Source organism: Pseudoliparis swirei, chromosome 18 (assembly GCF_029220125.1).
Source record: "Pseudoliparis swirei isolate HS2019 ecotype Mariana Trench chromosome 18, NWPU_hadal_v1, whole genome shotgun sequence".
NCBI lineage: Eukaryota > Metazoa > Chordata > Actinopteri > Perciformes > Liparidae > Pseudoliparis > Pseudoliparis swirei.
Window position 1 is genome coordinate 4,984,367 of NC_079405.1, and position 14,839 is coordinate 4,999,205.

The 14,839-nt window shown below is 47.5% G+C and overlaps 1 protein-coding gene across 4 annotated transcripts in view; it reads right to left on the reverse strand.

Moving 5' to 3' along the window:
* The window catches only part of ephb2b (eph receptor B2b), a 131,661-nt gene that overhangs the window by 80,142 nt on the left and 36,680 nt on the right, over positions 1 to 14,839 (reverse strand). For all 4 annotated transcript variants that reach the window (XM_056437268.1, XM_056437266.1, XM_056437267.1 and 1 more), the window contains exon 2: positions 1,313 to 1,392. In XM_056437268.1, the coding sequence (XP_056293243.1) occupies positions 1,313 to 1,392 (80 nt within the window). The remainder of the gene's footprint in view (positions 1 to 1,312; positions 1,393 to 14,839) is intronic.

Sequence of the window (14,839 nt, forward strand, 5' to 3'; positions counted from 1 at the left end):
CTCGATTTGGAAAGAGAGTCAGGGCCCCCCCCCCCCCCCTAACTTCACCTCTCCTCCGACCTCAGCGGGGCGTTTCCACTGGACAGCGGTGACCTTTCTTTAGACTTTTTTTTCCGGTCTGAAGTTTCCACTCAAGTATCAAATCCGATTTCTGAAATATGGTTCGAGTGAATGTTTTGCTGAATCTTAACGGGAGATGAAAGGGAGACGTGATGTAAACTTTGTCTTTGGAGTCGGCATGTGTGCGCAAGCTCTCTCTCTCTCGTTGCGTAAATTGGATCCAGAGCTGGCGAGAGGGAAGGAAAGCCGGCGTCCTTTTTGCTTTGGTATTGATTGTAAGGAATTAGCAGGGAGGAGACACCGTGGCCTCGGGGTCGGGGGGAGACCGAGTTATTCTGAATTATCGCCGGACAACTTTGAAGTTGTATCGCGGAACTTTCGGCGGCCAGCTCGATGCGCCGAGAGTTTGTCCTCCTTTTTTTATTTACAGACACAGCATGATAAAGTATAATTCAAACCATCTTTAATACCGACCACAGAAGCATAAATAATTGAATAAAATCGGCAGTGGTTTTTTTAAAATGCACCAGCAAATAAGTCTAGGACATAATTTTTTTTTTCCTCTCTTTCTCGTTATTTTTTGGGCTCGCTCTAAGAAGTCTTCGTCTTGTGGTGAGGGAAGAAGTGAAGGAGACTGAGACTCTGGTTTTGGCCGGCTCTAAGTGGGCCTGGCTTGCATGTGGCGAGGAGGACCCGATGCCCTGGCAAACCGTGTGGAAACACTGCGCTTCAAAAACACCGACGTGGGCCCGTGTAACACGGAGCTTTCCGAAGGCTGGCATGCGAACACAGCTTCCAAGTTTACGATTGTTCGCTATTCCTGCGTTTGCGTAGCGAGAGTTCAGATAAGGTTAAAAATTGGACAGAATGTGGATCATCGAGCCCAAAAAAAAAAGAAGGAATTGCAGCGTCGGTGGAAGAACGTTGAAGGGAGAAAGTGGTGGTATCTTCAAATTCTAGACACATTTCCCGCTCGAGTTTTTCGGGGGGGAAATAATTGAACCGCCCCTCCCCCACCCCCGGTCGATCTCTGACCTAAGAGTGAGAAAACCTAACCACTGGCTACCAACAGAAATAAAGTCATCACATGGGGGACTGATGACATTTACACATTAGCTGCACTTAAATATTCCAACAAAAGGAGAGGGCCGCCACACACCTTTTCGGGGTAAATGACTCGCAATTATGCAATTATTTCAATAATAATTCAATTATATCTGACATCAGTGTGAATTCGGAGCTCGTCACTTACGCTGTTCTCGCTCGACCCTGACACGGGGTTGACCGTCCAGCCCAGCTCCGCCGTGGCTGTAGTGGAGTCCATAAGCATCTCTGTGGGGAAGACGCAGGGAGAAAATGGTGGTCAGGTAATCATCAAAACACAACCCCGAACCAGAGCCGCAATTCCGTGGAAACCGCCGGAGTGCTGAACACAAATATTTTGACAGGCAGAATATAGGTTTACTTTAAAAAGAGTCAGAAAACGAGTGAAATGGTTATTGAGCATTCAGGAGACATCTTCAAATTATATTTGACTCGAGGGCTCAAATGAAATTATTCAACATAGAAAACTTGAAATATATATTTTAAATATATATTTATATTGTTATACTTAAAATATATATTTATATTGTTATACTTAAAATATATACTTATATTGTTAAACCTAAAATATATATTATATTGTTATAATTAAAATATATATTTATATTGTTTATAAACCTATTTTAAGGAGTAGAACACAAGCAGAAGGGCGACATATATTAATATAATATTATAAATTAATAGGATTTAATAGGATAGAATACTTCATAAATTAGTCGATGACATCTATTCATTTTCAAAGTTACTTATTGAGCAAACGAGCTGCTTTAACCTTTATCAGCTTGACATTTGGGGGCTTTTCTCATGTTTTATATAATTAAAAACATGATGAGTTGTGTACTCTCGCTCTGGGAAGCTGATATTCAATTATTAAAATCGACATCGCAATTTCCGATCACTAACAAAATAAAGACCCAGGCGATACTATTCGTTGCCGGTAGTTCCACGAAGAAGAAGAAAAAAGGCCGCTGAACATCGCCGACCTCCATGTGACTCGGGATGGAAAACAACCGGCCGGAGAGAGAGCGAGGCGGCGGCCACCCTATACGCCGCGGATTAGCCGGGGGGGAAAAGAAACACCTCTGGTAATTGGGGTCAAGGAGAATGAGCCTCCTGTCCGTCACGACGAGGTCCTCCGCGGGCGCACATTCCTCCAGCCTGACCCAAGTGTCCGTCATACGCTCACCGGACCGTTCGCGCTGTCACCTCGCCCTTCTTCTCTCTCTCTCTGTGTGTGTGTGTGTGTGTGTGGCAGGTCTAATGAATCCCCCCCCCCCCCCGCGCTGATTAGGCCCCGTGCTCCGGCGTTGAAGTGCAGCAGATGGAGAGAGAGCGTTCACGGGGTCCGACGGCGTCAGCTGCAACTCCCGGAATGCCACACGGGGGGGATTTAGACCCCCCCCCCCCCACGACAGACACGGAGCTCAGCCTGAGTCTGAGGAAGAGTTGCCCTCTGCTGCCGGCTCTTCTTCAACATCGTGGGCACGAGGACATCGAATCGGTGCTTACACCCGCCGGAAGAAACGTGATTTCCATGTAAAAAGGTCTTCCATGTGAATCACAGCCTGTGAAAGCAATCCAAACACAGAGGACGTGAAGTTTGTTTTTTAACGCCGCGTGCTCTCCGCCAGCTCGCAGGATATTTTAGAGCCTCCCAGTTGTTTCACGAGCCTGGATTTCCTCTGATTTATATTCCAGCGAAAGCCGCGGCATTTAATTAACAGGCTCCACACGCACCGGGTTTATTTCAGGGGGCCTTCTGCTGACTCTCCGCGAGGCGTAACACCAGATCCCACATCCCGTTCGGCTATCGCCGAGGCGCGCGTCGTATAATTAGGCAGATGAGACTGCAATTGAGCGGCTATTGATAACCTCGCGTGCGTGCGGCTCGGCGCCGAGCGGCCCGCGCGGGGAAACGGCTGTGAAATGGTAATTATCCCCCGTAATGATAACGATAACTAGCGGAGGAGCAAAGAGAGAATGATGACCCCCCCCCCTCTGCGGAGGGTTGGGTCGCGCCGTGAGGGGGGGGGGGGTCGTCTGGGCGACTTTCACCTGGACCGCCGACTCCTCGCGGACCTTCTTCGTCTTTGTTCCCTACGAAGCCGACCTCTCTCCTTCCTCTTCTACCTGCTTTCTCCCTCCCTTTCTTCACTCCTCAGTAACTCTCCCCCCCCCCCCCCCCTCGCTATCAGCGGCCTACACGCCGGACTAGCAGAGGGCCTCACCCTGAAAGACGGATCGCTCTCCTTCCTCCTGCTGTCTGCGCTACAGTCTGCTCTGAGATTCATTTGCTCCCCGCCCAGGGCAGCGCCGCACATATATCTCTCCCCCTCTCTACGAGCGTGGCCGCTCAGCGAGACGCGTTTGGCCATCAATCGAGACGAGCCTCGCCGCTCCTCGCCCCGAACGCGACCGCGTGAATCCCTCGCGTCGCCGTGTCTTTCCGTCGTCGTGGGCCGTGGAGGAGCAGACGTCGTCACGTCCGCGTCGCGTGTTGTTTACGGTCCGTGGTGGAGGTTCGGACCGGGTGAAGTTCTGAAACGCCGCGCCGGACGAGATGAATGCCGTTTAGGGCTTTTTGCAACGCGGGGCGATGATGTCACGGGAGCCACAGGACTCTGATTGGCTGTGACGGGAAGTTAAACTATCAGTGGTCAGTGGAGGTCTGCGTCCAGAGGTCAGAAGAACCTTTCTGGTTTCGTTTCACTTTTTCGTTTGTCGTTTTTTTTTACTCAACTTCGCCTAGTAGCTTCATAACTATTTTTATGTTTGTTACAATTTGGAGCCTTAACTGCGTGTTTCAAACAGTTTCAAAGTGTTTCAAACTGTTTCAAACAGTTTCAAAGTGTTTCAAACAGTTTCAAAGTGTTTCAAAGTGTTTCAAACTGTTTCAAAGTGTTTCAAACAGTTTCAAACAGTTTCAAACTGTTTGAAACTGTTTCAAACTGTTTCAAACGATTTCAAACTGTTTCAAACGATTTCAAACTGTTTCAAAGTGTTTCAAACGATTTCAAACTGTTTCAAACTGCGTTCGTCATGAGGGACGTGATCGTTTCCCTCGAAACGGAGTTGACGAGTTTAGTTTGAACATCCGTTGCTGTGGCAGCTCGCCGCAAGCCGCACATCTCGTGTGTGTGTGTGTGTGTGTGTCCTGAGGAACGTTTGATTTATTTATTTTTGTTGGGGTGAGCAGCTTTTGCGACTTAACGAGCTTCTCGCTGCGTGTGAAATGAATTCAGCGTTGGGACCGGAAATAGTTTCGGGGGATTTTTTTCCAGAGCGTAAAAAAAAAGTTCTTGACAAACTTTGAGTCCTGATAACTTTTTATGAAAGCACAGTTTGTAGCTTTGCTTTAGGACGCATTATTAAAAAATCCTCTTCATTTTGGGGTATTGCTCCACGAAAGACATCCTTGTTACTGGTGAGTAGTTTCTTCTAAATCGAGTATTTTTGTAGTATATACAAGTAAAAGCTGATGACTCGTGCTTTTTCTTCAATGATACACTGAAAAAAACACGTGTCTTTGCATTATTTGTGTGTCACCTTCATACATATTTTATTCTGACAACATCCCAGTGAATAATTAAAGCCTGTGTGTCTTTTTCTTTTCCTTTTTTTCCTTCTCAACTGGATACCCTCGACTGTGGAGGGGGGCGATGAATACGCAATGAGACCTAGGAGCCTGAGAGAAGCCCACTAGCCGGTGAGTGCTTCCTCCGACACCTCCTGAGACAAGGAGAGAGAGTTTAGTGCGCATCAGAGGGAGAGCTCTCCAGTGAGAGGCCGTCTGAAGTGATGAGGAGGAGGAGTGGGGGGGGGGCGCGGTACTACAACAACACTCCTCTCCTCTAAAGAGGGGTCAGCGCCGCATCTCGCAGCAGCATTTCTCAAAAGAAGAGGCTGTTCGCGGGTAAAGATATCTCAGAAATAAACACGGACAAAGACTTTTAAAGTTACCGTCGATGAATAAATGAGAGCAACAAAGAGGAGGAGCGTTTTCCACTAAACCTGCCGTGTGACGCAAGCGCGTTCGGACGGTCACTTTCCGCCAGACATCCAAACTCTTTCTATCACAAGTGCATATCCCGTATCTTTTATGTCGACGGATCTCACTGTCAAACGGCTGAAATGAGATATTCATCCTCTCATTCTCTCAGGGGAATCCGATTCGCCGAATTCCATTCCGACTCATTGCGTCACCACCAGGTAAACTACCCTTCCTGTGACTTACCTCGACGTTGTCATTTGAAACCCGGAAACCAAAACAGGAATTCACCAAGTAGCGTGTGTTCAGGACACGCAGTTTAATGAGGGTGTATTTTTTAAAGAAGCACGTGACCTCCAAAGCAGCGCGAAGCAGCTTGCAGCCACGACTTCTTCTTGATCTGTCTCTCTCGCCGGCGGCGGAGCTGTAGCCTCCTGCGCTGCGGCATGAAACAAATCCCTCAACATTCAAATCGACAGCAACATAAACCGCATCTGGTGCTCTGCACGGTAGTGATAATGTCAGCTAGCGGGACTAAAAAAAGGCGGCTAAACGTTCTCCCCATAAAACCCATGCTGGGTAAAGTTCAGCTTAACCGCTGCTGAAGGGCGCATGTGCATTTACTCGCCTTTCACTAAACACCTGAAACTACAGTACTCGACGGACAAATGTGGGGAAGATTGCGGTCTGCGTGAGTAACGCGAGCAAGCTGTTCTTTGTACTTAAAACAGAACCCTATATAGTGGACCCGGGAGGGGAAATCTGCCCAGATTAAGGGGCGAGGCAATGATCTACCCCCGAGGGAGCCGGGGCAAGTCCAGAGACATGATTCATAGCTCTACTGACGGACGGGGGGCTACTGTATGGCCGGTTGGAAAGAATAACAATCCGTTTCACTTCGAGGGAAGAAGTGGATGGAGCCCCTCGTCCGGAGAGACTCAGCTCAACGTATCCGTCAGCGCGAGCCGGATCCGTTGAGGTGCAGCGGAGCTCCCAGCACTGGCACGCAACGGCACACCCCTGTGGGTTGAATGAATCCGTAATCCCGCTTTCACAATGAAACGGGGGCTTTGTGGACCAAGTGGCCCCCAAGAAAAGCATGGCTTTCTTTAAGAATCGGAGGCGGGCGTCCGTGGGGGCGCTACCCGGCGTGCCAATGGCGACTGGACGCCCCTCCGTCGGGGAGATTTATGTGGTGCGGGGGGGGGGGGTCCTGACGAGGCAGGTTCCGGAGTTCTTGGGCGGTGGTTGCGGGCGCTTCTGGGGGAGCGATGAGGAAAGGGGCTCGCAAAAGGGCCCCCGTGCACCTCATCAGGGCCGCGGAGCAGGGGGGGGGGGGGGGGGGGGGTCCTCAGGCAGGGAAAAGATGAGGTAGGAAGCTGGGTAGTTGATTTTGGCAGAGGACGGTGCAGCGTGAAATATGGGCCCACGCACACAGAACTAAGAGAAGTCGAGTCCCTCTCGGAACGCCGACTGCTGACAGAATGATGCAGGGGGCCTCGAGCAGGATATACGACAGTAATCCCTACACAGCCGAGCTGTGTTATCAGTCAGGGTAACTTAAGTTGTCAGTGAGGCCAAGGAGGCCACAGCCCAAAACTAATGTAGGAAAAGCTCAAAAATACCACTTGACGTATGAGTCAGGGGGCTTTCGCATGAGAGGCCGGGCCCCCGGATCCAAGTGCCCTTAACACCCCAAAGTCCAGTTAATTTCAGATAAGTCTAAACAGAACCACAACCGGCATACTTCTTCAATCCGGGTCCTGGTCGACTCGGAAATGTGGTCTCCAGAGCGGTCCATGTGTGTTCATGCATGAGACTGAACCAAGACACGGGGAAGTGGATGTAAAATAGGAATCGACGACGTATGAATTGGTTAAAACAGGGTCAGGATGATGTTGTGGGTGAAGCACCTCAGGGTGCCTCTATAGAGCACCTCAGAGTGCCTCTAGAGAGCACCTCAGGGTTCCTCTATAGAGCACCTCAGGGTGCCTCTAGAGAGCACCTAAGAGTGCCTCTAGAGAGCACCTCAGGGTTCCTCTATAGAGCACCTCAGAGTGCCTCTAGAGAGCACCTCAGGGTTCCTCTATATAGCACCTCAGGGTGCCTCTATAGAGCACCTCAGAGTGCCTCTAGAGAGCACCTCAGGGTTCCTCTATAGAGCACCTCAGAGTGCCTCTAGAGAGCACCTCAGGGTTCCTCTATAGAGCACCTCAGAGTGCCTCTAGAGAGCACATCAGGGTGCCTCTATAGAGCACCTCAGGGTTCCTGTATAGAGCAACTCAGGGTGCCTCTATAGAGCACCTCAGGAGTCTTCATAAGTAAGAGTCTTCATGAGATAACCAGCTGTGGTTCAAGTGAAGATTATCTTCCTGAAGTTATTATTTTCTGCAATAATCCAAAAGCCAATGGAATAAATGCAGTTGGCTTTCTTTCAAGTGACCCGGTGTGATGCTTGTGAGAGTTTGCCTACGCATGGAGGAAGATGAAAACACTCCAGAGCTTCTTCGGCGTCCTTTTCTTTCATTGTTTTGCGATAGAAACTCTTTTGTTCACCAGCTGTTCATATTTGCAACAGTGAGACCAAAACAGGCAGCAGCACCTGACCCTAAATATATTTACTTCAAGTGGTTAACGTCTGGCTGAGTCAGCGGCCGCACACACACACACCATATAACACACATCCGCACACACACACACACCATATAACACACATCCGCACACACGCATCATATAACACACAACCGTATAACACACAAACTTATACCACACAAACTTATAACACATCTTTATAACACACATCCACAAACTCACACACATCCTTATAACACACAACCATATAACACACATCCTTATAACACACAACCATATAACACACATCCTTATAACACACATCCTTATAACACACAACCATATAACACACATCCGCACACACACATCATATAACACACAACCGTATAACACACAAACTTATACCACACAAACTTATAACACATCTTTATAACACACATCAACAAACTCACACACATCCTTATAACACACAACCATATAACACACATTTTTATAACACACAACCATATAACACACATCCTTATAACACACAACCATATAACACACAACCATATAACACACATCCTTATAACACACAACCATATAACACACATCCTTATAACACACAACCATATAACACACATCCTTATAACACACAACCATATAACACACATCCTTATAACACACAACCATATAACACACATCCTTATAACACACAACCATATAACACACATCCTTATAACACACAACCATATAACACACATCCTTATAACACACACACACACATCCGTATTACACACAACCATATAACACACATCCTTATAACACACAACCATATAACACACATCCTTATAACACACAACCATATAACACACATCCTTATAACACACATCCTTATAACACACAACCATATAACACACAACCATATAACACACATTTTTATAACACACATCCTTATTAACACACAACCATATAACACACAACCATATAACACACATCCTTATAACACACAACCATATAACACACATCCTTATCACACACACCGATATAACACACATTTTTATAACACACAACCATATAACACACAACCATATAACACACATCAACACACTCACACACACACACATCCGTATAACACACAACCATATAACACACATCCTTATAACACACATTTTTATAACACACATCCCAGTCCCCGTTAATTGGTTTGGGACGGCACTTATTACGGTGGAGTCTTCCACGTGACCGCGCAAGCTGAGTGAAGAGGGTAGCGGGTGTGTGTGTGTGTGGGTGTGTGTGTGTGTGTGGGGGGGGGGGTTGGAATGTGACCTCTGAGTTCCGTTGTTTTGCTGGTGCGTGTGTCTGTTCTATGTCTGTGTGTTCTAGGCGCTGTGCCCCGACGACAGATGGAGGACACCTGTGTGTCCCTCCCTCTCTCTCTCTCTCTCTCTGTTTCCTTTTCACTTATCTTCATCCTTTTTTTTGTCTTTTTAAATTTTTTATAAAAGCTCTATTTTGCTGCATCTGAACAAAATAAAATACAAGCCAGCGGGAACGACTCTCCACCAGCGGCCTTCATCCCGATGGAAGGCCGTGACTCTGGTGCCGAGTCGGTATCTGTCTCCGTCTTATCTCACCGGTGGTTACGCCGTCATGCCGGCGCTCCCAGAGTGCGGCTTTTCCTTTCCACACGTGTGTTTTTGCCATTAGCTGCACCCCGTGGGAGTGTCATTAGCAGCAGTTTGACCATTAAACCGTAGTTAGCTCTGGGTGACACCATATTTCACGGGCGGAGAGAGAGACATCAATGCACGCAGTAAAGGAGCGAGCGGGACCGCTCACCTGGCCAACCACAAGCTGTGTGAAAGAAACCTGGTGAAGAACACAGGCTGCAGGATTTATTAGTACGCTTTCCATATCCCCCCCCTGAAAAAAAGAAAATCCCAGACAACCCACCGGGACCTGTTTAACAGATCAGTATATATTTTACATTTCTGCGGTGGAAAATTCTGTAAAAAAGTGGGTCCCCGCGTTTTTTTACAAGAGAACATGCGCACGGCTGAGAAGAAAAAAAAGAGTCCGCGCAGATGACATCCGTCCAATCATTTAAAGTGCTGCGGGAGCGCCCGCCATGTCGGGGAAAATACCTGCAGCGCACGTTGGACCGACCGCTTTTCATGGAGAGCGACGGCTTTTCAGATACCGCCGCTGTAACTGTTCACTTCGCCGGCTTCACGTGAGGAGTCTCTCTCTCTCTCTCTCTCTCTGAGTGTCTCTCACACGCTCCCTGATCCCGGATTAGGCGTGGCAGGAAATTATAGAGCTAAAAGGTCCGGTCGGAGCAGCAGGACCAGGATACGCTTTCACTAGCCCAAAAGACGGTTGCAATGCCCCCCCCCCCCATCTCAACCAGAACTGTGATTGCATTTCCTCCCCCCCCCATCCCCCTTTGGATTTGACCTACACGAGACGACTCGGGGGAGCTGCTGTTGCCATGCCAACGGGCTTTGATTGGCAGCTCCGGGATGTCGCGGGTTAGCGGAGGAGGCGGGTGACGACCAGCTGAGAAACGCGATGGAGACACACGGTGCAGGAAAACAGGCGATTGAAGCGTCGGGACCGATCGGCGAGGTGAAGCGGCGAGGTGAAGCGTCGAGGTGAAGCGTCGAGGTGGAGTGTGCGTCCGCGTTGAATCCTTGAATTCCTTGAAGGATCCGCCCTCGGTTTGATATCTCGCCGAACGACATCGCCCCGCGTTATCTCTGCCGAGTCGAGTGCTTCAGGTCCGACAAACAAATCTACTTTACGACCTTTTTCAAGAGGCTTTCATCCCCCCTGCGAGATCCTTTTGTTTTTAAATCCCGCTGTAAATTCCTGCTCCGAGGCTCTGGGTTCTTGTCATCCTGGAGTTTGGTGATAAGGTCGACCTGTTGACCTGTTGACCTGTTGACCCCGGCAAGCACCGCCTGCCGCTCCAAATAGATTAATTTTTTTACGGAGCCCGCGACGCCCCCGACGAATCGGACGAACCCGACGCTCCGGGGGTCGGGAGCGAGAAACTCCACAATACTCCCACAGCTGTCGGCTTAATTACAGCGAAACGCTCTCTTCCCATTACTAATTCAACATCGCTAAGCGATAACGCAGGTTATAACGAGCTAACGCCTGCCGCTAAAACGCGTCGGGATAATTAAACAAACAGATCCTTCTAGTTTAATCGAGCTAAATGAGATGCGTGACCCGCCGTGTCTTCGCTGGCCGAGGACGCACCTGAGACGGGAGCCGGGGGAATTCGGCCGTGTTTATTTTCTATTTCACTCTCAACTTTCAGATGTTCCGTTTGAAGCCGACTTGCATATTCAGCAGTATTTAAAGCCTCGGCGTTCAGCTGCTCTATTTGAGGCCCATCCAGCCTGTTCAAAGATGTACCAACACCCCGCTGCTGCTAATGACAACTGAAGACCGCAGCGTGCGCTCCACAAATTAGTTTCGCATCTCATCAGATATCAAACAAATCTGTCTGGAAAATGCTTTGCGCGGCTTTGCTTTCTTTTGTGTTTTTTTTTTCTGCCTCCGATTTAGTTTCTGGGTCAAGTGCTCAGGGGAAAGAGTTAAAAAAAAGAAGAAGGTCCTTAGACTTTGTGTTTCATGATAAATGTGACTCATCCGGAGCGCTAAATGTTTCACGGAATCTAAATAAATTAGGAGCTTTTTCCCCCTCGTTTTCTTGCTCCTGAGCGGCGTGTTTGTCCCGGGCTCTTGTTTTGATTACAAAGACGCGGCGACGGCGTCCTCGAGAAGAAACCGCGCTTGATTAGCTGCAGCGATACATCCGGTTTCTCTCCGGCGGCTCGAGCTGCGCGAACAAAGACGAGTGCGATGACACCATCTGTGGCTTCACCTGGGAGGTGAACGTGTGACGGTGCTCCCCGATGGAGGAAACATTCAATTACTCGTGTGACGTTGTGTTGATCTGGTGTCACATCCTCTTGAAATATTATAAACAAATAGGCTACATCCTCCTCTCTTTTATAAATACATATTTATATGTATACATATATCTATATATTTATGTATACATATATCTATATATATTTATATGGATATATATATATACATATATATGTATATATATATTTGTATATATAGATATACGTATATATGTATTTATATACATATATATATTTATAAAAATATATATACACATATATATATTTATATATATGTATATATATTTGTATATATATATATTAATGTGCACTGCCCCTTATCAAATAAACCAAATATATATATATATACACTTCTGGTCAAAACTTTAGAACGCCTCAATTTCTCCAGTTTTTATTGAAATGTAGTTTAATTTCTCAATGTGCTCTGAAATTAAAGCATAGAACAAACTAGAATGGGCACTCGGTAGAGCGCATACCTTCGCATATCACAAGATTGGGCATTGAATTATGAACATGTTGGCATTAGTTGCATGCCAATTGGATACAAATTGACCGCGCTATGGTAAAAAGAAGATTTTGACCTATCCATGACCTTGACCTTGACCTTTGACCCGATCGATCCCAAAATCTAATCAAATGGTCCCGGGATAATAACCAATCATCCCACCAAATTTCATGCGATTCGGTTTTTCACAAAATTATTATGCGAATAACACGCATAAATAAATAAATAAATAAATACACGGCGATCAAAACATAACCTTCCGCATTTTCAATGCAAAGGTAATAAACAATTGAAGTAAAAAAAGAATTAATGTAATCAAAATTGTTGGCTCGTCAAAGTGTAGCCACCTTTTGCAGATATAACAGCCGAACACACTGGAAATCAAATATTGTTCCCAAAACTGTTTCAGCTCATTGAACCGCTTACATTTCAATAAAAACTGGAAACATGGGTATGTTCTAAAACTTTTGACCGGTAGTAAAACACACGTCCGACATGTGATCTGGCTTTACTTGGGTGTCACCGCCGCAGTGAGAGCGCGTTCTATCAAAATTAAACTGGCGACGCGTCTGATCGGATAAATCAAACGCACCCAGAGCGGAGAAGGCCGGCGTGCTCGCCGCTCGGCCACTAATGACTGGCTGTCTGTTCCGCTTCCAGGTGCAACGCTTCCTGCGTTATTGATGTGAGAGAGAGAGAGAGAGAGAGAGAGAGCACATCACGGGGTCGCACTCGGGGAGCCGACCTTCCTGCCAGTCGACCTGCCAAGAAAGTCATCAGATCGGCTGTTTTCTGTCTGGGGGCTGAGATCCCCCTAGCCCCTCCCTCTCTCACACACACACACACACACACACAGAGGCACATCCACCTCTCGCTACAGTAAATCGATGGCGTGACGTACTTAACAATCATATTTTCTCACTTCTCTCATCTCTTGATGTTCGCCGCAGAATTCTTCCCGACGACAAAGAAGACATGAATTATTAAAAAAAGGCCAGGAGGTAGAGAGGTGTGCAAAAAAAACACCCGCCGTGCCTCTCCTTCGCGGTGGAGCGTCGGTGGATTCCAGGCCCGTGAGCTAGCTCCTCTGTGGATTTGGAAGAGTTATGGGCGAGGGGCGCTGGGGGGGGGGGGGTCATGACCCCCCCGGAGGTCTATAAAAGCAAGAGAACGGGGAGGCGGTGGGAGGCGGTGCCTCGGCCACATGCCCTGCCTGCCGCGCCGCTGGGACCATTAACCGCCTCCGATCCCACAACAACGCGCCTCGGCAGAACCCAAATATCACTTTACGGTCCCGGCAATCAACGTCCCCCCCCCCCCCGACCGATTGTGCCGCGCGGCGTTACGGCACCTTGAGGACCTCTTTCCGTCCAGCGGAGACTTACAGAAAGCGGGAGACATCGGATACCGGTGGAGCGCTAATGGTTTCATGGTGGTCAGCTGTGAACGAGTGGGAGACGACAACCTCCACTCATACTGTTGTAATGCGAGGGGGGGGGTAACCCCAGCAGACTCATTTCCAAGTCCCGCGTCTGTCCTCGGCGCACCGCTCCATCTCAAATGAACCCGTTCCTAAGTGTGTTTGCAAAGAAATGTAAAGTCTTCAGAGGAAGGGGGGGGGGGGTGAGGTCATCACACAATTTCGTTAAAAGTCCGGACGACTTGAATTACAGAGCGCTCAAACAAAAACACAACGCTGAGATTTTCTATGCGTCGTTGTAAATTAGGACGATCGGTCCTCGTCTCCCCGGATCGAGCCGGCCCAGTCAACATCTTGTAGATTCGGGCGCTGCGGCAACAAAAAGAGTTCCCCGTGTCTTTGAGGAAGAGCAGCGCAATCACAGACCCATATATGTCCTACGTGGGGAGGAGGGGGGGGGGGGTACTGACAGGTCTTTGGGGGCTTGGAGGCAGCTCCTGAAAACAATGGAGCTGAATAGAGAGATGCAGATGTGAGTCCTAAACACGGGCATTACTTTTACTTCATTTTTATTTTGTGTGTTTTGGCAACAACAAACTTTTTTGGGGGAGTCTTTCCTGACGTAAGGGACAGCATCGGAAATACACGAGGGCAAAGGGCAAAACTGCCCTTAATAAATATAATGTTGCCCCTGATATCATGAGGAGGGGTGAAAGATGCCCCCATAATTTACTCAAATAATTATGATAACTTCACGAACTTCAAAAACATCGTAGCCTATATGACCCGGTCCAGAATGTTAGACTACTGCCTAATAGTCTTATTATTGCCATTTGATGACAATTGCACATATCCTGTAAGCATAAATAAGTTAGTATATTTATTATTTTTGAACAAAGGTTAAATAATGTTTCACAACTTTCAAAAAGTGCCCCCAATTTATTTTTAAATGCGCCTGGATTTCAGTCACTGGGGGCGAAAAATGCCCCCTAAAAAATAAGTTAACTGTCGTATGTGTACAGATTGAAAAGCCCTCGGAGGCAAATTCATAATTTGTGATATTTGGCTACACAAAATAAACTGAATTAAAATTAAAATAAAAGCTAAAGAGAGTTTGGTTGATTGCGCCTCATTCATCGTTTCTACTTCTTCCTTTTGCATTCACGCGTCTCGAACTCCTCAGCTTTGATTGTAAACGTGTGTTTCCGCGTCGGTTTCGAAATCCAACCGAGAAAAACTTGCTTTTGATTACGTTTTGGTTT